This window comes from Rutidosis leptorrhynchoides, chromosome 4 (genome assembly GCF_046630445.1).
Source record: "Rutidosis leptorrhynchoides isolate AG116_Rl617_1_P2 chromosome 4, CSIRO_AGI_Rlap_v1, whole genome shotgun sequence".
Classification (NCBI taxonomy): Eukaryota; Viridiplantae; Streptophyta; class Magnoliopsida; order Asterales; family Asteraceae; genus Rutidosis; species Rutidosis leptorrhynchoides.
Window position 1 is genome coordinate 467,356,742 of NC_092336.1, and position 26,448 is coordinate 467,383,189.

The window sequence follows — 26,448 nt, forward strand, 5'->3', positions numbered from 1 at the left end:
TTTTCGAATCGTGCACTAAAAGGCTTATTTAATGCCTCGTTCCTTAATAATATAAAGTGTTTTATATATATCATGTGTTACAATAAAACTATTAATGTTCCATTGGGAAATGGAGAGACTCTCATCATCCAAGATGAAAAGAGTGGTTCCAATCTCAACATCATCTCCTGTATTAAAACTCGCAAATACCTTAAGAAAGGTTATCCAGCTATTCTAGCTCACGTTAAGATGATTGAATCGAAAGAGAAACGTATTGAAGATGTACCAGTGGTTAAAGACTTTCCCGATGTGTTTCCCGAAGATATTCCTGGTCTTCCACCTCCTCGACAAGTTGAATTTCAAATTGATTTAACTCCCGGTGCTGCTCCTATTGCTAAAGCGTCGTATCATTTAGCACCCTCCGAGATGAAGGAATTATCCAACCAGCTCCAAGAACTATTGGATAAAGTTTTCATTCATCCTATCTCGTCCCCATGGAGAGCTCCTATTCTATTTGTTAAAAAGAAGGATGGTACGTTAAGGATGTGCATTGATTACCGCAAACTTAACAAGCTTACTATCAAGAACCGTTATCCGTTGCCACGTATTGATGATCTATTCGACCAACTTCAAGGGTCAAGTGTTTATTCAAAGATTGATTTGAGGTCTGGATATCACCAACTTAGAGTCAAGGAATCCGATATTCCTAAGACTGCTTTTTGCACTAGTTATGGGCACTATGAATTCTGTGTCATGCCTTTTGGTTTGTCCAATGCTCCTGCTATGTTCATGGATCTTATGAACCGTGTTTGCAAACCCTATGTCGATAAATTCGTCATTGTATTCATTGATGACATCTTGATCTATTCCAAGAGTGAGAAAGAACATGAGCAACATTTGCGTATGATTCTTGAACTCTTACGAAAGGAATAACTTTATGCTAAATTCTCTAAGTGCGAGTTTTGGCTCAAAACCGTACAATTCCTTGGACATGTTATTGATAGAAGAGGAATACATGTTGATCCTGCTAAAATCACTGCTATTCAGAACTGGGAGATACCAAAGACTGTGAAGCATATTCGCTAATTTTTGGGACTTGCCGGTTACTATCGGAGATTTATAAAGGATTTTTCACTTCTTGCTAAACCTCTTACGAAGCTAACACAAAAAAGGGAAGAAATTTGAGTGGTCCGAAGAACAGGAATCTGCTTTCAAGATTCTGAAGGAGAAGTTGACCACAGCCCTGATTCTATCTTTACCTGAAGGTACTGACGATTTTGTTGTTTACTGCGATGCCTCAAAGCAAGGCTTTGGTTGTGTTTTAATGTAACGTGAAAAAGTTATTGCCTACGCATCTAGACAGTTGAAGAAACACGAGGAGAACTATACCACACACGACCTTGAGTTAGGTGCCGTGGTATTTGCATTAAAGATATGGAGACATTATCTATATGGTACCCAGTTTACGGTGTACACTGACCATAAAAGTCTTCAACACATCTTTGATCAAAAATAGCTGAATATGAGGCAAAGCCGATGGCTCGAGTTACTGAACGATTATGACTGTAAGATGGAATATCATCCTGGAAAGGCAAATGTAGTTGTCGATGCCCTTAGTCGAAAAGACGATATTAAACGTGTTCGTGCCTTAAACCTGAAAATCAAATCAAATCTTATATCACGAATTTGCGAAGCTCAAATGGAAGCTATTAAACCAACACATATCGAAGGTGAAGGACCTATCGGTTTCGAGAACCATCTCCAAGTGAAAGCTAATGGTACACGGTACTTTGGCAACAAAATTTGGGTTCCTCGCTTCGGTAATCTCCGTGAATTAGTCTTGGATGAAGCGCATAAGACTAGGTATCCTATTCATCCGAGTTCCAGTAAGATGTACCACGATGTGAAGGAATTCTACTGGTGGCCTAATATGAAAACCGACATTGCTACTTATGTTAGTAAGTGTCTCACTTGTTTGTAAGTCAAGGCTGAACATCAAAAGCCTTCTGGTCTGTTGACACAACTCGATATTCCGTAGTGGAAGTGGGAATGTATCGCTATGGACTTTATTACTAAATTGCCCAAGACTTCTAGTGGCAATGATACTATATGGGTCATAGTAGATCGTCTTACTAAATCTGCTCATTTCTTACCGATCAAGGAGACCGACAAGATGGAGAGATTGTCACAACTGTATATCAAAGAAATTGTCTCTCGTCATGGTGTTCCTATATCAATCATATCCGATCGCGACAGTAGATTCACTTCCAGATTCTGGAAATCCTTACAAACTGCTCTTGGAACTCAACTCGACATGAGTACTGCTTATCATCCGCAAACCGATGGTTAAAGTGAACGGACCATTCAAACATTGGAAGATATGCTTCGCGCTTGTGTTATCGACTTGGGCAAAGGCTGGGATAGACATTTGCCTTTGGTTGAATTCTCTTACAATAATAGTTACCACTCAAGTATTAAGGTTGCACCTTTTGAGGCCTTATACGGACGAAAATGTAGATCCCCACTATGCTGGGATGAATTAGAGGACAGACAGTTAACTGTTCCTGAAATCATACACGAGATAACCGAAAAGATAGTTCAGATTAAGAAACGAATAGAAACTGCCCGTAGCCGATAGAAGAGCTATGCTAATAAAGGTCGGAAAGATTTGGAATTCCAAGTTGGTGACAAAGTCATGTTGAAAGTATCCCCTTGGAAAGACGTCATTCATTTTGGTAAACGAAGCAAACTAAGTCCGCGTTTTGTTGGACCCTTCAAGATTACTGAAAGGATCGGACCCGTGGCTTATCGATTAGAATTACCTGCTGAACTTAGCAGCTTACACAACGTATTTCATGTCTCAAATCTTAAAAAGTGTCTCGCTGATGACACTCTCGTTATTCCTTTGGATGACATTCGCATTGATGATAAAATGCACTTCATAGAGGAACCCGTAGAAGTCATGGACAGATCTGCTAAACGCTTAAAACAAAGCACCATACCTATTGTTAAGATCCGTTGGAATTCACGACGTGGCCCCGAGTATACCTGGGAACGTGAAGACCAAATGAAACAAAAATATCCCCATCTCTTCTCAACCGCTGATGCATCCGAGAAGTCTACCTAAAACTTCAAGACAAAGTTTTTATTAACGGGGAGGTACTGTAACAACCCCCACTTTTCGACTTCTAAATTTACTGAATTAACCCTAGGGTTATATGTCTGACTATATGTATTAAGGGTTGTTATATACAATTAAATATTGACCGAATAGTAATTTTTAGTCAACAATGTACGCTTAAATAAATAATATATTATTAATTTATATAATTTGACATAATTTAACTAAGTATATAAACTTTGTATCACTTTTATTATTTAGTTAATGTATTATATATTTAACTATATAATAAATCCAATTATATATAAATGTAATAATATTTACAAACTTACTAAAACTATAGTTTAATAATTAAAATCATAATTATTATTAAAAATACAAAATACCGAATTATTTATTATTTTTATGCAAAATTTGTATTTATTAATTAAATAAAAAAAATATAAAAAAATAAAATAAAATATTATTGACAAATATTCTTAGAAAAGCATTAAATTCATTTGTTTATTTATATAAAAAAAATCCTTAAAATAAATGAAAAAATAAATAAATAAATAAATAAATAAATAAATTACTTTTTAATTAAAAATTGTAATGGAAAAACTACTTTTATTATTTTATTTTGTGCATTATCCCATGACCTAACATTTAATACTTTTTAATTTTAAAATCCCATTAAGAATTAAAATATTTCTTTTTCTTTTAATTATTTTATTCTTTTTACCTAATTTTTTCAAGTATAAATACCCCTCATTTCTCATTCAAACTCACACCAAAATTTCTCTCATTATCTCTTTGAAGAATTACTACTAGTAAGTATTCTTTTCTTACTTTTTATTTTTTTTACTTTTTACTTTTTACTTTTTACTTTTTACTTCGGTTATTATTTTTACCGAAACATGTAAATAATGTTATAAATTATATGCAATTAAAAATAAAATAAATAACATGTATACACTATTACTATTACTAGCACCTATAACCTACTACTTATATTGTAACATAAAAACATTTTGGGATATGTATTAGAGATGTATAGATCTTCGAACTTTCTTGACGAATAGTTTCTATGAGATTCTAGGCAGAGGGTTTGGATTTCCGATTTAAAGGGTCCTATGGCTCAAGCCCCTAGATCTAAATTAGCCATTCGAAGGGAAATGGGTGATTGGAAGCTTATCTAATACGGCAAGTATCCTAAAATGGAAAACACTGATAAAAGTAGAAACTCTCTAGTCATAGAAACTTAGTAAAATAAGAAACTTTATAAAAATGGAAACTTTATAAAAATAGTAACTTACTAGGAATAAAAACTTAGTAAAACAAACTATACTTAAACACATACTTAAACTTAAACATGGGCAAAACACTTAACTACTCTTAAATGTCAATAGGTTGACTTTCCTGCTCACTCGTTCAACTCTTTATTCCGAGGAATAACTCTCTCTCTACTTACTAAGGTGAATTCATAGCCCCTCTTTATTGCCAGCAAACTTACTTACTTTACTTGGGGTGAGACACATGCTGTTTTTACTTTTTTACACTTTAGACACAAGTACCAAACTATTAAACTATGCTATACCCGGCTATGTCCGACTAAGTCCCTACAGTGATATTTTTAATTGCTGCGGCATGCTTAATTATTGGGGGTAGGCCTATCGGGAGTAACGTCCCCGATACATTTGACCAAGTCATTGTATTACTTAATAATGAAATTAAACCGACAAGGACAGACACAACTTGTCATGGGGCAAACTTGAACGTTTAGTCTAAATATCACGCATTGGCATAACTTTTTGATCCTGCGGGAGATCAACTTTACAAACTAAATCTTGTGGTCTAAAACAACGACAAACTTTTTGTTAAACCTATGAACTTCACTCAACCTTTTTGGTTGACACTTTAGCATGTTTTGTCTCAGGTGCTGTTTGATTCAAGCTCTTATACTTACTGCTTATGTGATACTACTTGGACATAGGATCAAGAGATATCGCATTTATTACTTCTGCATGTGAACATTTATGATATTGTTATTCCTGTCATTCTAACGACATTTCATTTTTCGCTGCGTACTCATTAAAGTTAAATTCATCATTTAGTATTGTTCTCGTTTATTATAATATGTTGGTATGTTTTGATATTAGTGACGTTCCTTCCAGACCCTATTGGGAGGACGTTACATTAATCGTTGTCACATAAATACAAACACACTTCTCTAAAAACGGACACATCAAAAACTTCAATCCTTTTGTCCCACCACCTTCTAGAAGTTGTGCATGCTGGTTTCGAGATCTAGATAAGATGTTGGAATCGAGGATAGACGGTGAAATCGTTCATAAATGATATTATATCAGAATTTAAGTTGTGCATATGGGATTTTGAGCATGAACTTGTAGCAGGTGCAGGTGATCAGAAACTAATATTACTGGATTTGGACAGTGGGACGACTAACACGATATAAATTTGCATGCCCATCACACCTTCCACCGCCGTTCTCCTCCTGTCTATGCTCGAGCTGTTGTCGTTTGCTCAAATCAATATAGTGTTGGCGGTAACTGCTTAATCATCTCTATATTGATTACTACTATTGTATATATGTGCATTAAACTGTCACTTCTTCTAAGGCCAATATTTGTGTCACTGAAGTTGGTAAAATGGGCGGGTTACTCTTCAAAAGAAGTTTCAACCAAAATATAGATATAAATATATGTTTTTAAGTTTTGTTATTCATCATCTATACTATATATATAAATATATGTTTTTATTTTTAAATTCAGGGTTTGATCATATTGGTATATGACCATAAAGATAAAAATTTTATGATTATGCTTTAAGCCTTGAATATAGAACCAACTCTGCTCTATAAAATTTAGGCAAATGGGTCAAACGAGTATTAGTTTGAAATTTAGGTAGGTGGGTTGGTATTTATATAATAAATTAAGTTTTAATTTGTTTCGGGTTAACGGATTAATTGACACATTACATCAAAGAAATACACATAACTTTCCTTCACTGACCACACGTATAAATTGATAATTAGAAAACAAAACCTAGGTGGGGCAGCCACCCCTCCTGCATTAGAGATGTTCCGCCCCTATACACAAAACTTATGCTTTTTCAAGAATATTATAAACTTATACATCATATGCATTTTTATTTTTTTTATACATCATATGCATTAGACATCAAAAGTTGTATATCTTTTGAAAAAAAGTTTTAATTGATTTTTTTCAGAATTCAGAATTCAGAATTCTCATTTCTCGCATCCTCTATACCCTACATTCGTGGGATCGGGTATTGTTGTTTTATTCTCATTTATCGCATATCATTGTTGCAAGGCCAGTAAGGTGGCGGTTTACTTCATGAATGCCATATAATCTATAATCGTCTAGCAATAAAGCATTGTACGTAAGAAGGTGAAAATTTGTTGGTGTTAATAACTGTTTTTGGGTCTGATGGATGGTTCGGTGTGTAGACTGTGGTTTGTAACTATTAAGTATATATGTAGTGTATAAGCATGGTGTTATGTTGAAAAACCTATAATGAGTGTTATTCATAATCCCTATATACTAACTACAATATTTCTAAATTTCTGCCTTATTATTAGCAACTGTTTAACTATTTATCTGACTAAATATTTAATGTAGCTATAATATTGCCATTCTCATGAATGATAAACTATGACTTTGTGTCAGTGGTTTTAAAGGATAGAGCTCGAGAATTGAGATGTATAAGGTTGGTTCTTGCCAATTCATTTTACTAATTAGTAATCTAGAATATTAATAGTACCGGACTGAAGGTAAGTCATCACACATAATATTTGCTTGCAGGTATATACAGATGGAAGACGGAACCAATGTTGGCACGGAAGGTAGACAACCATAAGCAATTGTTAGGGTTTTTGATTATATATCTTACACTCTTTTAGCATTTTGACCCATTAAATTTTGTATTTTACTTTCATGAAGTTAATCATCTAAAGTTATATGGTTTTATTAAATCTTTTGTTGTGTATTAATCATTTAAAATGAATTGCCAATATAGTGGTTTGGAATATTATTGATGGAAAAAGACAATTTTGGTATTCTTTTTTTCTTTGGTTTTGATCAAGAAAGATAAATGTAATGTATATGTGATTCTATAATCTTTGCGAAGTCTACACTATGACTTGGTGGGGCATCAAGTACCTTAATAGGGTTATTTTGATTGAAATTAGCTTAATTTTTGTTTTTTTACTAAAATAACGAATACTATTAAAAACAGAATACCTTCATCTTCTATAAATTGATACACCAATCCAACGATCGTTAATGTTCGAAAAGAGTAAACAACCTATAACTTAGCTAACTCAAAGCGAGCCAAAACGAGAACGGTCATACAATGAGCAACCACAACCAAACTAAGTAAATTAAACAAAATGACGAGTATACCCTAAAATACAACCCAATAAGTGAATCCCAACAAACTAATAACACCAACAAACTAATAACACAAGAGATCAAAAAACCGAAAACAACTACGAGGGGACTTTACCATTCCTTTTGTCTGGACGTGACGTTATTGTAATACGTTGTACCATTAGTTATTTAGAAATTAAATAAAACATGCATATAATTTATTAATTTATTAAAATGTAAAACTCTGTTATAGATATTCATTTATTTACATAGTATATCTAATAGTATTAAAATGTATTTTAGTTGATTTCTTATTATTATTGTTAACAACATCAGTTTAGGTTTGTATGTATGTGGGTATTGATTGTCTGATGTGTTGGATTTACAACACCAGTTTGATTATGGGGCAAACATAGTCATGTAGTTTGAGACCTCTCCTTCATCAAATGATACATTGAGGTATTAGAGTTTTCTGTAACATGTTTTTTAAAAAATTTATATATCAACAAGTTGTGTTTGACCTCCTATCCCTGATGTACGAAGGTAACATCAATGCACACTAAATATGAAACTATTGATAATTGTACAATACATACACTCAAACGGGTGTATATATTCTTCTTATTCATTTTGGTAACAACATAACAACAGGTAAGTGATTTTGAAGGGTTAATATGAGCTTAGCTGATCCTTGATCCTCCAAAGGAGGATCAAAGGTGGGAATACAAATGTTATACTAGCTGATAGCAGTCATATAGTCATCATGTGATTTTGTTTCTATCCATTCTCTGCATTTAGTATTAGAACTAATAAACATTTTAGGTAATAAATCAAGTTAAAATACACACCTTCTCTAAAATACCCTTCTTAAATAATAAACCCCCTTTCATATTCTTCTCGATTAATACTCCGTATTTGTTATTAGGGTTCTTCAGCTTAACAATTCTACCCTACTCACGAGAATCCTTTTTCTCCCTAAATCTCAATTCGCAACTCGAATCTGATCAACAATCGAAGATTTGGGTCTTAGAGTTTCAATGAAATTTGTGTATCTTCAAAGGATACCCTATGATCTAGCTGCTTCCTGCTATAATCAATTTAAAAATAGCTGTTTGTCTGTGTAACCTTTACTTTCATAACATAATATTGTAAAATATAAATAGACATGCTTTTACATGTAGGTATTAATTTGTTTAGGGTTTTGGGTTTAGATTTAGGGTTTAGGTTAGGGTTTAAGGTTTAGATTATAGGGTGTAGGGTTTTGGGTTTAGGTTTAGGGTTTAGGTTTAGGTTTAGGGTTTAGATTCTAGGGTTTAGGGTTTATATTTTAGGGTTTAGGTTTAGGGTTTAGGGTTTAGGTTTAGGGTTTAGATTTAGCGTTTAAGGTTTAGGTTAGGGTTTAGGGGTTAGATTTAGGGTTCAGGGTTTACATTTTAGGGTTTAGAGTTTAGGTTTACGGTTTTGGGTTTAGGTTTAGGGTTTAGGTTAGGGTTTAGGGTTTAGATTATAGGGTGTAGGGTTTTGGGTTTAGGTTTAGGGTTTAGGTTTAGGTTTAAGGTTTAGATTCTAGGGTTTAGGGTTTATATTTTAGGGTTTAGATTCTAGGGTCTAGGGTTTATATTTTAGGGCTTAGGGTTTAGGGTTAGGGTTTAGAGTTTTTAGGAGTTAGGTTAGGGTTTAGATTTAGGGTGTAGAGTTTAGGGTTTAGATTTAGGGTTTAAGTTAGGGTTTAGGGTTTGGATTTAGGGTTTAGGGTGTAGGGTTTAGAGTTTAGGTTTAGGGTTTTGGGTTTAGATTTAGGGTTTAGGTTAGGGTTTAGTGTTTAAATTTAGGGTTTAGGGTTTAGTTTAGGTTTAGGGTTTTAAGTTTACATTTAGAGTTTAGGTTAGGGTTTCGGGTTTAGATTCCAGGGTTTAGATTTTAGAATTTAGGATTTAGGGTTTAGGGTTTAGGGTTAGAGTTTAGATTTAGTTTTTAAATCAAAGGATTTAAAAGAGTTTAGGGTTTAAGGTGTAGAGTTTAGATTTTAGAGTGTAAGGTTTAGATTTTATGATTTAGATTATAGTGTTTAGGGTTTAGGTTAGGATTACCTAATATTATCATATGTGTTCTGTTTACTTTATGGCAACAATTTAGTGTTCTGTTTACTTTATGGCAACAATTTATTTTAACCAATCCCGCGAATTCGCGGGTCTTTTCTTAGAGAAATGGATGTTAGCCTTTTTTACAGTGTTAGACTTTCAATTTTATTTTATATGTATTGTTTTTGGATTCAAAAAACCTACATTGATTATAAGTCAGGTAACACTAATATTGCAACTGAATCAATTTATTATTATAAACCTAACAAATATTATGCAAGATATAGTGATTCATACAAATCAATGGCGATTCATCCATCAAAAATCTCCGCGAATTCGTGGGTCTATATAATGGGTCAATTCTTGTGACGCTCATTCTAATGAAATAGTTATATATGTATCTATTTAGTATTTCCATCCATGATAAAGTAAATCATTTAATTTCAACTTCGTATGTATTTTTACTCATATTCATTTCTTATTAGAATCATTTGATAGTTACATATGTGCAACGTATTATGGGTCTATTTATGTTATTGAATATATCACAACCTTTTGTGGTTTATCTAATATTGTTTGCTTTTTAATCAACTTAACAAATACTCTATCAAATTCGATCATTTCATAAACCCCGCGAAATCGAGGGTCTTTAACTAGTATTAATATAATTACTCCGTAATATAAAAAATGGGGGATGATTCTCACACACTGTTTTTTATCCTCACACACCAATTTACTTGAACTCCTCCCTAATAATAGGGTAAAAGGATGTGTGAGGATCAAAAAACAGTGTGTGAGAATCATCCCCATAAAAAATACGAGCAATTAATAAATTATTCTATTCTGTTGGAAAATGGAAGCATTCAACAAAAACAACACTCCCCGTTGTTATGCTCCGAATTTACTTAATAATTTCTAATCGGACCGCAAATTCTTAAATCCTCAACCCTTTGGAATTAAGTATAGTTAGGGTTATTGATTGATATTAAAAAATGTGGTTGATTTTAGGAAGCAAATGTGTGATAATCATAATCCTAACGATGATGATGATGATGATACTAAAACTATCAAAATCAACACCTTACACAACAAATCCGACTCATCATTCTCAGTGGCATCACAGTGCGTTTCAAGACGTTAGTGATACCGTACGATCAGATGTTCATCGCATGCTCCATTCTCGCGCCCAGGTACCATATTACTCCATTCAATTCATTTTCCTTCAATTCAATTCCATGCAATTCATTTCACCAATTGTACTTATTATTAATTAATCGTTTCAATTTGGTTAGTTATCTTCTCTTTTTGAAGGATTGATAATTTTTGCGATAACTTCAATGGATCAACGACGTTTATTGATAATTAGACTATGCGTTTGATTACACCGGATGGTTCAGTGCTAAATGTTGAATCATTTCGCATTCAACGTGTTTGTGACATGTTCATGACATGTTCATGACATATGGTGCTGAATGGTTTAGAGTTGAAATACTCTCTTAACCATTAGCACATAAATTTATAAATTTTATGTAATATCCTCTTTAAAAATTGTATCAAGAATACTTATTGAAGAATTATAATGTTTTTTATTAATGGCGTTAAGAAAAATGTTTTTTAATGCAAAAGGTTAATAAGTTAATTATACATCACTTACATTCTTCATCTATCATTTACGTTGTCCATTCAAAATCATTATCCGTCGGAAGTAATTTCTCTATCCGTCGAATAGAGAGAGATGACTTTCCCTACTTCTGAGAGTGTTTTTACTTTGGGTAGAGAAAGGACTTGTCTTTATTCTCGGATAGGGGAAGGATTGTCTACATCTCACCTTCCCCATACACCACTCATTGTGGTATTGGGTTTTGTTGTTGTTGTTGTTGTTGTATTCAAAATCATTATCAAACATGTTATTATCATTCAGAACCAATCTCATTTAGAACCTCCAAATCATTCATATTATGAATCATTGAGCGTTTAATCATTCAGTTTTATCAAACACACACTAAATCTATCTATAATTCTATACAATAAGTATTGTCATTTTGCGTTCTAATTGCGTTTTAAAAGTTGGTAGTAATTAGCACCCTCTATCATGATCAGTCTCCCTTATTCTGTATTTTTGCTTTAATTACTGATTTGAATTTCAATTTTAGGTTCCCTTCCAAGTCCCACTTGAAGTCAATGTCGTCCTTGTCGGTTTCAGTGGAGACGGTGGTTATAGATACACTCTAGATCCTCATAAATTGCAAGAGTTTCTTCAAGTTGGCTTCCCTTCTCACAGGCCTTCATGTTTGGAGACGGGCGAGCCCTTGGATATTGAACATCACATGGTATTTAATGTAATTAAGGTAAACTCCTTTTACATATCTGTTTATACGGAGTCTAATCCACAGAGCCCACATTCGTTTACTTTCATAATATTTGCACTTACGCATTCCGTTCAGATCGTTTTTAGAAATTTTAGTAGGATCATCACCCTTTGAAGTACATATTTCAAGGACAATAGGTGAAAAGCTCTGTTCTCATCATCGCATGTTTGTTTTTACTACTTACTAACAGGCTGCTCAGCCAGAATTGATAGCATTAGAAAAGGCTCTGAAAGCAGCCGTGGTTCCTGCTGGTACTGCTAAAGAGGTAAGGTTGATTGTTTATTATGTTTTGATCGATGTTTATGCTTAATCAAATTTTACTTTAAACGTTTTCTTGTAGTCTGATTTTGGAAGGGAAGTGCCGGCGTTCGAGATAGACGCAGCTGCTGTAGAGTCTGAATTTCAGAAGCTATACTCCTATCTGTTTTTATTTGAGAATATAGGATATTCTGCTGAAGAGATTGATAGACCCGTACCAACTGCTATATTTATTGTGAATTTTGATAAAGTATGATCTAACGCATCTCTGACTTTTTTAAGCTTTGAGCCCTGATTTGACTCAAATGTATCTGCTGGGAAATTATTACCCGATATGTTGTTTGTCACACTGGTTCTTTATATTAAGATGACCTGTTTCGCCATGCTTGCCTCTTGTGTTACAGGTCAGAATGGATCCTAGGAATAAGGATATTGATCTTGATACTTTTATGTACAAAAGACTTGAACAGTTAAGTGATGAAGATATTAAGAAACAAGAGGGAGGTTACATTTATCGTTATCGTTATAGTAGAGGAGGATCATCTCAAATTTGGCTTGGTTCCGGCAGGTACATATGCTCAAGTCTAATGTAATTTGGGCCGATCGTTGATTTCGAGTTAGCATCTTTGTATCCTCTTCAATGTCCCAACTGTAACCTAAGTCACAAATATCATGTTTATCTTACACAAAGGCTAATGATGTTATTTTGGCCTAGTGGTCTAAAATGAGTTGAATTTTTACTATTGTCTTGGCGTTCCTCATATGTTCAGATTTGTCATAGTTGACATCTCAGCGGGCCCATGCACATATGGGAAACTTGAAACTGAAGAAGGAAGTGTTAGTTCAACGACCATACCTCGCTTGCGAAGTGTGATATTTCCTCGAATCAATGCTGATGTAATTAGCACGCGTGACAACTTTGTCGGTCAGCTTGCTGCTTTGATTGTGGTCATAGTTAAGCATCTTGTTGCTCCGGATGTCAGGTCTGAATTTAATACACTGTGTGACATATTGTACTTGTTCAATTCTTGATACTCTGATGTAGTACTAAATAGGCTATTCTATGTTTTCAAAATTCTTGCTCGAATGAAAGGACTGTAATTATATGTCTCACCTATGTATGTCTTGAAGATGAAAACCGAAAAGGAAAAAATTGAAAAGCATAGAAGTATTCACTATGTACCTTCATAATATTTGATAGTGGACTTGTGCATGCCGATGAAAATGTTTTGTTGAATTACTATTTGGTGGATTCAGGTTTGAAACTGTAGATGTAGCAATGAGGTTGCTGATACCGATAATCGTCCTACAAAATCATAATCGTTATAATATCATGGAAAAAGGCAAAAACTACAGTATAGATATTCAAGCGATTGAGGAGGAGGTGGGCTTTTCTTCTGGAGAGTACTTTGATTAATTTAACTGTTGATTTGAAAGAAAATCTATTCTTGCTGTTTTTTTACTGATTTAAAAAGTCGACTAAAACATGGATTAAGGTTTTAAAAGTAGCCAAATCATGGTGGAATTTAAGTCCTCACTCCTTATAACTAAGTTTGCTGATTGCTTAGCTGGATTGGAAATTTTTCTCATGCTTGCTCTCATTCCTTTTTCAGGTTAAGAAGATGGTGCACAAGGGAGAGGAAGTAGTGATTGTCGGAGGTTCGCATTCGTTACATCTTCATGAGAAATTGGCAATTGCTGTTTCGAAATCCATGCGTGGACATTCTCTTCAGGAAACAAAGAAGGATGGGCGTTTCCATGTGCACACGAAGATGTATTTGGATGGTGCCATCCTTAAAGAGGTGCTACTCCACATCTATATATTGCTATTTTATTACTTATTTTGTTGGTTTTTTATTTTTGTATTTTTTGAACAGCAAGTTAGTTTGTTGGAATAATTCTGCATTTTCACAAGTAGGGTCACCAAAGCTTCTCCTATCCTCATTTTTGTCATCAATCCCTCATTGGCTCATTAATTGGCGGCGATCCACTCTAGATTGGCACTTTTGTAAATGTTGTTTTTTTTTGTGAATGTGTGATTAATGACATCATAACCTGAAGGATTAGTTTTATAAAATGATGGTAAGAAAACCATGCTATGATTTTAGAACATTTAAAAAATTTGAATTCCTTGTTTGATCTAAATTATTATTGTAGGAAATGGACAGAACTGCAGATGTACTAGCTGCTGGATTACTTGAGGTTTCTGACCCATCACTTTCTGATAAATTTTTTCTCCGCCAGGTTAGTTTAAATTAAGTCAAGTAGTCAACACTTAAAGACCTTCTGGAGTTAAAAAAAAAAAAAAAAACTAACCGACGTGTGCCCGCTTTTTTTTCTTCCTGTTTGCCTGTCTATCAGCCCGTGTGTCGCTATATAGTGTTTGTTTGTCTTTTCACTTTTACACCTAGTTTTTGTTGTCTACAGAAATGGACGGATGAGATGGATGGTCTGACTGATTCATTATTGAAGCATAAACCGCCACAGGCTTATAACCTTAAAACTAAGGGGCAGAAAAACAAAAAAGTGCAGAAAAAACAAGGAGACGTACACCGGACTTATGGAACGAGAGTGGTCCCTGTGTGAGTGAAACCTTCTTGTCTTTTGATACATACTGAATAAATTAGGTAACCATATCATCTAATGTGCATCTCATTATGACTGCCATTTGGTAAATACAAAAGAAACAAGCAACGGGTTTCTCGTTTTGGAAATTAACATTAGTATGCAATGTATTACTTGTACACTTTCTTCATTTAGAACCATTCATATGGCACTTTATTGTTTTCCAGCTTTGTTTTGTCATTAGCTGATGTGGATCCGCACCTTACGATGGAAGATGAAAGCCTGTTGTGGACTAGTAACGATGTTGTGATTGTACTTCAACATGGAAGTGAGAAGATACCTTTAAGGTAACCATATCAGCAATTATCATTACCATGTCATCATATTATCCTTTTCCTCATGACTCATCATGATACATCATACCTACTCATCTTTCAAGCTTCTTGTACCTTCTTACAAGTTAGTTTTACGAGTACAAGTAAATTTCATACATAATGTCTTGCATGATCCAACCAAGAGATATGGATCCGGGATGTTAGTATATTAATCAAGAAACATGTAATTATGGATATATTATGTTCTGATTGTGGAATTGCACAGTTACGTCTCCGAAACAGAGAGGGTACGTGTTGTTCCATCCCAAGTGCAGCGTCATATAGTGGCCGGATTAGCATCTGTTGTGGGTGGATTGAGTGCACCATACGAGACGGTTTCTCATATTCATGAAAGACCTGTTGTCAATTGGCTCCTTGCAGTCGGTTGCCATCCATTTGGACCATTCTCTAATGTTTCTAAGCTTAGTCAACTGCTTCACGATGTTACATTGGTAAATAAACATCAATTTCTCATATATGTTTTTGATATTAAATGGTTTTTATTAACTGTTTAAAGGTAAACTAATAGAATCATGATTTAACTATTGTGCTACCAAACAAGACATCATAATGTTTAAAAGTGATTGCTGATCCTTGTATTTGGTGACAGAGAAATACAATATATGCACGTGTCGATTCTGCTCTCCGAAGGATTCGAGAGATGTCAGAGGTAAATATTGTCTTGGTTGACTTATTCTTCTTGCTGCTTTTCTCCAAAATGTTAATTTAATCCGATTGGTTATGATTATGGTTATAGTCTGTTGAAGCTTTTGTTGGTGAGTATCTAAAAACACCTTTAGGTGAACCAGTGAAGGGTAAGAAGAACAAGACAGCCACTGAGCTATGGCTCGAGAAGTTCTACAAAAAAGAAACAAATTTGCCCGAACCTTTTCCTCATGAATTAGTCGAGCGGATTGAAACGTATTTGGATGTGAGTTTTACCTTACTATGAATATATGTAACACGAAGTTTGTATGATGTAACGTGGTGCATATTGATTGGACGGTAGAGCCTTGAGGAACAGCTCGTAGATTTATCTTCACTCCTGTATGATCATCGTTTACAAGATGCATACATGAACAGTACTGATACTCTTGAAAGCTCCATTATCACACAGCTGTAATTTTCTTCATCTATGAATGTTTATGTTCTTTAGTGCACATGAGTTTGAGCTTCAATGGTGATTATGGTCATGTTCTTTTTTGCAGGTATGTTGATCGTGTACTAGAGAAAGAAAGGGAACGAATGAAGTGTTGTACTATTGAGTATATGGAAGCAGCACAGGCTTCTCAAAGTCTCTTTTATGTCGTCATCTTCCTTGCAGGTTTGTTTGTATTTTTTAAGTTGCAGGTGAATTTAAGAAAATAAGAACTTCTGATTGTTTATACTGGTTTGTATATGTTTTGTGCGTAGTGCCTACATTTTTCTCGTGTCTATCTCTTTACGTGTGGAAGCTCAGATCCTAGAAGACCACACGTACAAATCAAATTTGAGCTCAAACTAGGAACTGTTGATGAACTAAACTTGGGGATTTAAGAAGTGGTTGGAGGGAGCATTTAAATACGAATCCGGTGAGTGATACGGTTTTACATATATGTTTTGGTCTTAGTATGTGGTTCTATGTAGATTTAAATTTGTTGTAACTGGTTAGTGAGGTACAACAAGGAAGCATGACAGAAATAGCACTAGTGATCCCTATATACTTGCCAATGTTAATGTCAAGTGTTTATTGTTAGTGCGTGAGTCCTAAAGAGGCTTGGAGTACGAAATATATGATGGGATTGTGCTTTCTGAAAGATCAGTGCGCTGCAAAAGGTTATTTGTTTCCACATTATTGTTACATAGTAGTATCTTTTATCTCTAGCCATTTACATATTTTTCTTTTGTCTGTCATTCTATGTATCTCATGTTGACAGTGATGAAGATCATATATGTCTTTTCCATCCTAGCATTACTGGATTAGTAGTTCCACAATCCAACATAAATAAATTATTTAATGAATGCTAGTTTTATTCATATTGCTGTTAACCAAAATCGTTAATGCCAAACTACTGTTGAACTTTTGAGACAGGTTATCATTTAACAATAACCAATAACAGGCGGTGACCGGAGGGGGCGTCAATGTGCGCAATTCACCCGGTTACGGGTATCGTCGCTCGGGGACTCGTCTAGGGCCGGTCATGAGAATTTAAGTACCTGGAACAAAGTGAAAAAAGGCCCTTAGACTTTAACGAATAATATAAGTTATTTAAAAAAGACCCTTATGTCATAACGAATAATATAAGGTATTTAAAAAATTGCCCTAAGGATTGTTAGTGGACTTTGATTTCTCTTTGATCTCTTCCTTTCTCTTGGTTTGCTTGAAGAGGCAGAAACATATGTGGTTAGGGTTTGAGAAGCAAGTCATATATGGAATTTTGGCTATCATTTCACGATATGCCTTTTGAAACTCTTTGTTACCAGACATTGATTGGACAAATGAGTCTTGCTACCACAATTGTGGTACTTTCTCACTTTTAGTTTTGGTTGCTGGTTGGAGGTAGACGAGTGGGAGTCTGGTTCTGGTGCTGGTTGTTATGAGTAACAACCAGTAGCAGCTAAGCTGGTCTAGCTTTACATCCAATAACTGAGTCATGGATGACTCAGCAGATGACTCACCCTTGGTCATTTTAGCTTTTTTTCTTAAGGGCAGTAATGCAAGATCGTGGCTAAACAAATTAAATTCACGCACAAGAAAGGAACAAACAAGTCAACCGTGACTTGATTGTTTTTATTCACGACTAAATCGTTCAATTCAAAATAACAAAAAAAAGCTGCTAAACAAGATAGACTCATAACCCTTTTATACTACGACCTTAAAAAAATAAGACAAAATTACTTCGGTCGTCCTTGAACTTGTACCTAAATCACATAGGTCGTCCTTAATCTTTTTTTTTTACTTAGGTCGTCACTATCCTTTTAAAACGTACCACCCGTCATCCTTCTGTCTACTAGCCGTCCACTTGATCCGTTAACCCATCTCATGTGCGTCCCACGTGAGGGTATTTATGTACTTTTCACCTTGTTGTCCTATTAATACCCTCACCTACTCATGTTTTCCCCCAATTCAACTCAGATGCTCTATAAACCCTAATTCCATATTAAAAAAAACCTTCGATACAATTTTCAATCAACAATGGTGTTCTGCAATTGTGGCAAGAGAGCGGTTATTCGTAAGGCGAAAACTATTAAAAATCCTGGTCGTCGATATTATTCATGTCCTACACTGGTAATATTTTTATTTATTTTTTGTATAATTTAAAGGGTTAAAACTTTGTGTAATGTTATACACCTAATTGAATCGAATTCGTGGTTAGTTTTCTGACTGCAGGTCGTTCATTTGGGTGGATCCACCGATTAACAGTACAGAGGTAATAAGACCCAATGAATTATTGGAAGAACTATTGGAAGATGAACAAGTAAATTCAAGAAAGTGGAAGATTATGTTTTTTGTGATCCTCTTTATCCTCATTATCGTTTGGGTTAATTGATTTCAATGAATGAATGAAAGAATGAAATCTCTGTTGTAATAGTTTTGGTTAATAAGAACCAATGTTTTTTGTATGAACTAATGAATGAATGAAAGATCTGTTGTACATTACTCATTTCTTAGTTGATTCATTTATATGTACATTACTCCATGTTACACACAGAGTATTACAAACTGGAATGTGAAATGTTACAAACTGGAAACACACAAAATAACAAACACATTATGTTGAAACAAGAGTACATGATACCACAGTCACAAAATACCTAAATATAGTTCCAAATACAGACATAAATTACATACCATCAGGATTAAAGTACCAGTTCAAAAGACAACAACACAATAACATCACAATTAAAGTACCAGTACACCCAATAACATTACAAAGTTTAAAAGACAACACAATAACTTGCTTTAACTTCAATTCTTTGACTTCTTCTTGCTTGTTCCACTGGTTGAAGCATTTCTGGTCCTCTTCTTGCTTGTTCCACTAGTTCCCCCATTTGAACACCCTCTTTTGTTGTGGCCATACTCTTTGCAATTTGAACATTGCATGATAATCCCTTTTTTAGACAACCTTCCATCTGTGCTAATGTTGTCTTTCTCTTCTAACCCTTTCCTTCTATTTTTCTTTGGCCTACCTACTCTTGCTATTTTCTTTGGTGGCATTAGGGTATAAGGAACATTAGACTTGGGCCACATAGATCTACCATTAACAGGGTTTATGGTAAATGTATATGTATTTTTCCAAGTGTCCATCCTATAAACTGGGTGAACCCAATGCTCTGGTGCACCTACTTCATCTGGTGGACCAACTTGATCATCATTTGCATTTAAGTTGTAAAGTGCAGCAACAACATGTTTGCAAGGAATACCAGTAATCTCCCACTTCCTACAAGCACACTCTTTGTTCCCAAAATCAACAGCAACTTGTTCACCATGAGGACCATTCACTTGGTATTGCTGACTACCACTCCAAAGCACAGTTAACTTACTTGCTTCCTTCTTAATGACTTCAAATTGTTTGGTTGCATAAGGAGTTAACAGTTGATCATTGTTTTTGCACTTACCCAACACATTAACTATCCTCTTCATCAAATACTCTCTCACATACTCTAATGCAGTTATAATTGGTTTATCCCTAGCATCAACCAACCATCTATTCAACACCTCACACATGTTGTTCAACAAAATATCTGTGACTGCTCTACCTACATATATCAATTAACATATTTATTGTACAGATAAACTTGAAATTGCTATTATAAACACACAGAATAACAAACTGGAAACACACAGAATTAATTGTAAACCTGTGAAATGGCTTCTAGCCCATTGCCTTGGTGGAATATCTGCTAAAAATTTATAGCAGTCCTTGTTGAACTCTTTCAGGGCTGACATTGCTCTTTCAAACTCTGGCACAGTTGTTGCTGTAGCACATGACCACAAGTGATTTTTGTATGCTTTTCCATTCCATTTTTTCTTCATGTTCTCTTGAATGTGTCTTAGGCAAAAACGATGCTCAGCAACTGGAAACACTTTTTCAACTGCATTTATCAGACCCTATCACACAAAACATAAGTAACAAACATAACATAAGCAAACAAATAAAATCTAAGTAACTACATAGTTGCAGGCATGTTATTTGTGTAAAAAAGACTTACTTTTTGCCTATCACTCATGAAGGTGAAGTTAGATAGTTCATTTAACTCTAAATCTGCAGCTAACAGCTCAAGAAACCATGTCCATGAGTTGGTAGTTTCTTGCTCAACAATTGCATAGGCAACAGGATAAATCCCATTGTTGGAGTCAAGTCCAACAGCTGTCAACATCTGACCTGTAGCAGGTTCCTTCATGAATGCCCCATCAACACCAATAAAATCTCTACCAATTGATTTAAATCCCCTTTTCAGTACACTCAAACATATGTAGATTCTTTTAAAGACCCTTGTCTTTGACCTTAAGTTACCAGGTTCAACATCAAGCTTAATAGTAGATCCAGGATAGCATCTTAACAGTTCTTCAACATAATCTCTTAAAACAGTATACTGCTCAGCATAATCTCCTTGTATCTTTTTTTGTGCTTCTTTTAATGCCCTAAAAGCCTTCATTCTATGCACCCTCACTTCTAACTCAGATTCAAATCTAGCTTTAACAGCTTTGATTGGGATCTTTGGATTGGTTGCTAAATCATTAACCAATGTTGTAGAAAGGTATTTGTATGTACACTGTTTGATGTACCTTGAGGTCAAGCATTTATGTTTATCTTTAAGTGATCTTACAACCCATGTTTCAGATTTAGAGTTTTTAGAAACATACATTTTCCATTTGCACAGTAGATCTTTTGCATTCACTCTTTTTCTATCTTTCTTTTTGTCCTTATCTGATAAAGCATTTATTCCTTCTTTTGTGGTCCCCTTTTTCCCAGATTTCACATGCTTAGCACTTTTACCAAACTCACACTTTTGTCCCCCAACTAATTGACCATCTTTGAAAACTCCAATTGAACCTTCACAGCCAACTTGGATTCTAGTTTTGTCATTTTTTATCAATACTAAATTTCTTCTAGTTTCTATTGCATGCAACTCAATATATCTCTTTACCTCTTCTGCAGTTCCAAACTCTTGCCCAAGATAGAACACAGTTGTCTTAAAATCTTTACCATGTATCTCTTGTTCTTTCAATTCTTTAAGTTTCTTCTTCCTAATATCATCCTCAGACCCAGAATCAAGGTCATCATTGTTCAACATAACTGGTTCATCACCTTCAAAGTTGTTACCCTCACTATCATTTTGTAAACCAGAACCCACAAACTCCACATCTTTATCAATGCAAAAATTACAGGTTTCCATATCAACCTCAACATCCTCAATATTATGTTTATCAACTACAAAATCATCATCTTCACTATCACTTTCAGATTCATCATTGGCATCTTCATCATTGGCATCTTCAATATTATCATGTGGTTCAGATTCATCCTGTTGGATATCTTGACCATCATTGGCAGCTTCACTATGTGTTTCAAATTCATTTTGTTGGAATTCATCAACAACAACACTAGGTGTTTTTCCTTGACTATCATTTAATACTTGACTCTCATCTAATACTTGACTCTCATTGTACTCTAATAGCAGCTTCTTTGGATTCAATGCAGGCTTTTTGGTTGGTTTTTCAATCTTAGTTGGTCTAGTTTCTTCATCTACAATCTCTTCTAATACAAAATAACAAACTAATTGAGATAAGCACAACCGCATCCTTATCCCAAACTCATTCTTCATGCTTACAGCTGGACTTTGACTTTACCCTTGTCCAGCACGAAGTCCCTTCTGCAACCCAATAAAATAATCGTGCAGCCCAATTGGTGAGGGCCCAACCTGCATAGTACCTGTATCATTCCCTTCGTCGTAGGAAAGACTCGACCGCGAGTCAAGATCGTCCCCATGATACGGTGATAGATCAGCAATATTAAAGGTAGCTGACACATTGTAGTGACCCGGAAGTGCAATTTTGTAGGCATTGTCATTAATCTTCTTGAGGACTCGAAAAGGACCGTCGGCGCGTGGTTTAAGCTTACCAAAACGACCACCCGAAAATCGTTCTTTTCGCAAATGGATCCTAACATGATCACCTTCTTTAAAAACCACCTGTTTTTGATGCGATGCGTATCTGCTCGCCTCTTGTACTCAATATTGTACTTGTTGATCCTTTCATGTACCTGTTTTTGCAGGTCTTTAAACTGGTCGGCCTTAACTTGTCCATCATTAGAAACATTAGTGAGCATCGGTCTAGGCACAAGATCGAGTGTCGAGTGGAGTCAACGGATTTCAACCATACACAACCTCAAAAGGAGTCTTGCCAGTAGTCCTATTAATAGACCGATTAAAAGCAAATTCGGCCTGAGGTAACGTGTGATCCCATTGCTTCGGATGGTCCCCTACAAGACTTCTTAGAAAATTTTCGAAACTACGGTTGACAACTTCAGTTTTCCCGTCAGTTTGAGGATGGTGGGAGCTACTAAACTGAAGTTTCGAGCCCACACGCGCCCACAACGTTCTCCAAAAGTGACTAACAAATTTAACATCCCGATCCGATGTTAACGTCTTTGGAATCCCATGTAACCGCACAATTTCTGTGATATAAAGTCGGGCCATCATATGTTTTGTTGCAAGGTATAAAATGTGCCATTTTCGAGAATCGTCAACGACCACCATAACTGAATCTTTAAGACGTTGGGTCCGCGGTAAGCCTACTGCAAAATCAAGACTCACATCCTCCCATGGCCCATTAGGAACAGGCAAGGGAGTGTAGAGTCCCGCATTGCTTCCATGCATCTTTGCTACGTGACAAACCCGACAACGTGTGACAATACGATCAACATGTTTTTCCATAGAAGGCCAATAGAAACGATCTTTCAGTAATGCCAAAGTTTTATTTGTACCAAAATGTAAACCCAAACCTCCTGCATGACATTCAATAACAATCGCATCGCGTAAGGAACCCAAAGGAATACATAATTTCGTACCTCTAAACAAATATCCATCACGAATAAAGAATGAGCGAAACACCCCTTCACGACATTTTGCCCAGATTTCCTTGAAGTCTCTGTCCTCGTGATAGCAGTCCTTAATAATCTCAAACCCACATACACCCGCTTGCGTAGTACCAAGTAAAACAGGTCGACGACTTAGCGCATCTGCGACCTGGTTGAGAGCACCAGCTTTATGCTTGATCACGAAGGTGTACGCTTGTAAGGCTTTCACCCATTTAGCATGTCGGGGATTAAGTTTTGGTGTCCTTGAATATACTTCAAGGATTCGTGATCAGAATATAATATAAATTCGCGAGGTAGAAGGTAATGGCGCCAGGTTTCAAGTGTCCTTACGATCGCGTAAAACTCACGATCATACGTCGAGTACTTTTGTCTAACTTCATTAAGCTTCTCTCTAAAGTAAGCCACAAGGCGTTTGTTTTGACTTAAAACACCCCCGATGCCTACGCCAGATGCGTCACACTCCACCTGAAAAACATCATCAAAGTTAGGTAAGGCGAGTATAGGAGCATTAGTTACCTTCATCTTAAGCTCGTTAAAAGCATGAGTGGCGTCCTCCGTCCATGAAAATCGACCCCCTTTCATACATTCGGTGACCGGGGCGATGATCGTGCTAAAGTTACGAATAAACCGACGATAAAATGAAGCAAATCCGTGGAAGCTACGTATTTCGTGGATTGTGGAAGGTAAATGCCAGGTAGTTATCGCATCCACCTTTGATTCGTCCATCCGAATACCATTTCCTGAAAAGATGTAGCCTAGGAAGGTCACTTCATCAGTAAGAAAGTGGCATTTCTTGGCACTGGCATATAACTTTTGCTCCCTCAATACGTTAAACACCTCCCTGAGATGACCAAGGTGATGTTCAACATCACAACTATATATAAGAATGTCGTCAAAATAGACCACTACAAACTGCCCGATAAATGGTTTAAAAACTTGGTTCATCAACCGCATGAAAGTGCTAGGTGCATTCGAGAGCCCAAATGGCATGACCATCCACTCATATAATCCGTCTCATGTCTTGAAAGCGGTTTTCCACTCATCTCCTGGACGCATTCGGATTTGATGATAGCCGCTCCTCAAATCAATCTTGCTAAAAACTGTGGCCCCGTGAAGTTGATCAAGAAGGTCATCGAACCGTGGAATAGGGAACCGATATTTAATCGTAATTTTGTTCACCGCCCTACTGTCAATGCACATTTGAAAAGATCCTCCCTGTTTCTGTATGAGTAGTGCGGGTACCGCATCGCGCTCATGCTCTCCCGGATTAAACCCTTGGCCAACAACTCTGAAACCTGCCTTTGTAGTTCTTCGAATTCGTTTGGGTTCAACCTATAAGTGGGTTTGTTAGGTATTGATAAACTGGGTACAAAATCAATACAATGCTGGATGTCACGCATTAATGGTAGTCCCGTTAGGAACTCATCAGGTAATACGCCTGAAAAATCAGACAGAATCGGTTGAACCGCTATTGGAATATCATTACCCTCCTCATTACATTCAGCTACCACAATTGCAAACAGAAGAGGGGTGTTTTTGATTTCTTTAGTGAATAAAGAGCGACTGAGAAACAGATTCGGTTCACCATCATTTTTGCGGCGTGTGTCCAACAAGGCAAGGGTGATATTAAGACTATCTTTGCAAAAACTATATGTGTTTGTAAACCCATCGTGTTTTATCTTCCTATCAAACTGCCATGGGTGGCCTAACAAGATATGACATGCATTCATAGGGATAACCTCGCAACAAACCTCATTGTTATATTTTTTACCAATTGAAAATGCAACAAGGCACCGTTTGTTCACCTTGACGTGGTTGCTACGTTTAATCCATGTCAATTGATATGGCTACGGGTGATCCTCCACTTGTAACCCCAACTTTTCAACCATTTCAATCGATACTACGTTCTCACAACTCCCCCGGTCAATAATCATAGTGCAAAGTTTGCTTTTGGCCGTGACCTTAGTGCGAAAATATTGTTTCGGAGCCAACTGTGATCATCATCAGTAGGTGTTAAAGCTTCTTCGGACAACTAGAGCTTCTCCTTTGTCCGGGTATATAACTTCTGAGTGTTCATCTGAATGGGGTGGGTTAGCCGAGTCATCATCACTGTCATTCAATGGCTCATTTTGTGTATCCGGAATAGTTACAGTTCTTTGATTAGGGCAATCTTCCATGTAATGACCCATGCCTTGATATTTGAAACATTTAGGGGTTCTAGAGTTGCTTCCTGGTGTAGGATTGACAACTTTTGCATCAAGTTTTTCTTTATCATGTAGCACTGGACTAGGCTTAGGGGTGCCAGTAACATTATTTCGAAAATAACTCAACTTACCTTTGTTCTTTGCCTACTGTTTTCTGAACCTCAGTGCGAGTCTACAAACGTCCGCATACGTCCAAAATTGTTGGAAGCTAACTACATCAGAGATCTCAGGTTTGAGAACTCCGAGAAACTGAGCAATGAGTTGCTCTTCCTCCTCCTTAACATCACACCTCATTCGTAACTGATCAAGTTCCCTTATTACTTCCTCAACGCTTTGAGAGCGTTGTTGTAAACTGTGGTACTCAACAAACGCCTCTTGGTGGTGATTTTCGGGCCAAAACTTACCCTTCATTAACTTCTTCATCTTGTCCCATGTCCCCACTTTTGATTTTCGAGCCATAGCCCTATATTTCTTCACATGGTCCCACCATAACAAGGCGTGTTTTAGAAGTTTAATAGCGACTAGTTTGACCTTCATGGCTTCTCGATTGTCTTTGAGGTCGAAAACACGCTCGACATTACTCAACCAATCTTGAAAATTGTCCGGGTGTATGGAACCCGAGAATTCTGGGATTTCAACTTTCATCCCAATATTACGGAGTGGGTCCTCTCGGTAATTACCACAGTCCTCTTGGTAGCGATAAGCGAACGGATTATAATCATCATATTGATCATATGTTCTTTCGGAATCATCATCTCGCTCAAGCTCTAATTCAGCCAATCGCCGCTTTAATTGTTTGATTTCCAATTCTCGAGGATTGTTGTCGTTGCCTCTTTAAGCACTTCGATGACTACCTTCCCCATGATAACCCCTGTAACATGTATGCTCAGCCATAACCTGTCTCTGGATACCAAATAATGCAAGATCGTGGCTAAACAAATTAAATTCACGCACAAGAAAGGAACAAACAAGTCAACCGTGACTTGAATGTTTTTATTCACGACTAATCGTTCAATTCA

At 35.9% G+C, this 26,448-nt stretch overlaps 2 protein-coding genes and 1 long non-coding RNA gene across 5 annotated transcripts in view; 2 read left to right on the top strand and 1 right to left on the bottom strand.

Annotated features, from left to right (window-relative positions):
- Positions 1–7,174, top strand: part of LOC139844486 (uncharacterized) — a 33,186-nt gene extending 26,012 nt beyond the window's left edge. For all 3 annotated transcript variants that reach the window (XR_011757980.1, XR_011757981.1, XR_011757979.1), the window contains 3 exons: positions 5,497–5,648; positions 6,339–6,832; positions 6,928–7,174. This is a non-coding gene — a long non-coding RNA (uncharacterized lncRNA). The remainder of the gene's footprint in view (positions 1–5,496; positions 5,649–6,338; positions 6,833–6,927) is intronic.
- Positions 7,175–10,577: 3,403 nt separating this feature from the next.
- LOC139844487 (uncharacterized) lies at positions 10,578–17,001 on the top strand. The gene is made up of 17 exons (XM_071834710.1): positions 10,578–10,765; positions 11,729–11,923; positions 12,135–12,209; positions 12,285–12,452; positions 12,607–12,770; positions 12,973–13,185; positions 13,460–13,586; positions 13,816–14,004; positions 14,360–14,446; positions 14,630–14,784; positions 14,995–15,114; positions 15,368–15,593; positions 15,752–15,811; positions 15,899–16,072; positions 16,151–16,260; positions 16,350–16,465; positions 16,555–17,001. Exons 1-17 carry the CDS (start codon positions 10,616–10,618, stop codon positions 16,605–16,607), a joined length of 2,382 nt encoding a protein of 793 aa, XP_071690811.1. The 5' UTR covers positions 10,578–10,615; the 3' UTR covers positions 16,608–17,001.
- A 7,399-nt stretch (positions 17,002–24,400) lies between these two features.
- LOC139842261 (uncharacterized) lies at positions 24,401–24,955 on the bottom strand. Its single transcript, XM_071832426.1, has one exon. The coding sequence runs from the start codon at positions 24,953–24,955 to the stop codon at positions 24,401–24,403; it is 555 nt and encodes a 184-aa protein (XP_071688527.1).
- Positions 24,956–26,448: the final 1,493 nt, after the last annotated feature.

Bases quoted from the DNA above. Each gene is read 5' to 3' on its own strand.
- LOC139844487 (XM_071834710.1), top strand. From the start codon at position 10,616: ATGATGATGATGATGATACTAAAACTATCAAAATCAACACCTTACACA. The intron at 12,453-12,606 runs GTATGATCTAAC...CTTGTGTTACAG, and splicing joins TTATTGTGAATTTTGATAAA to GTCAGAATGGATCCTAGGAA. The intron at 15,594-15,751 runs GTAAATAAACAT...ATTTGGTGACAG, and splicing joins TGCTTCACGATGTTACATTG to AGAAATACAATATATGCACG.
- LOC139842261 (XM_071832426.1), bottom strand. From the start codon at position 24,955: ATGAATGCATGTCATATCTTGTTAGGCCACCCATGGCAGTTTGATAGG.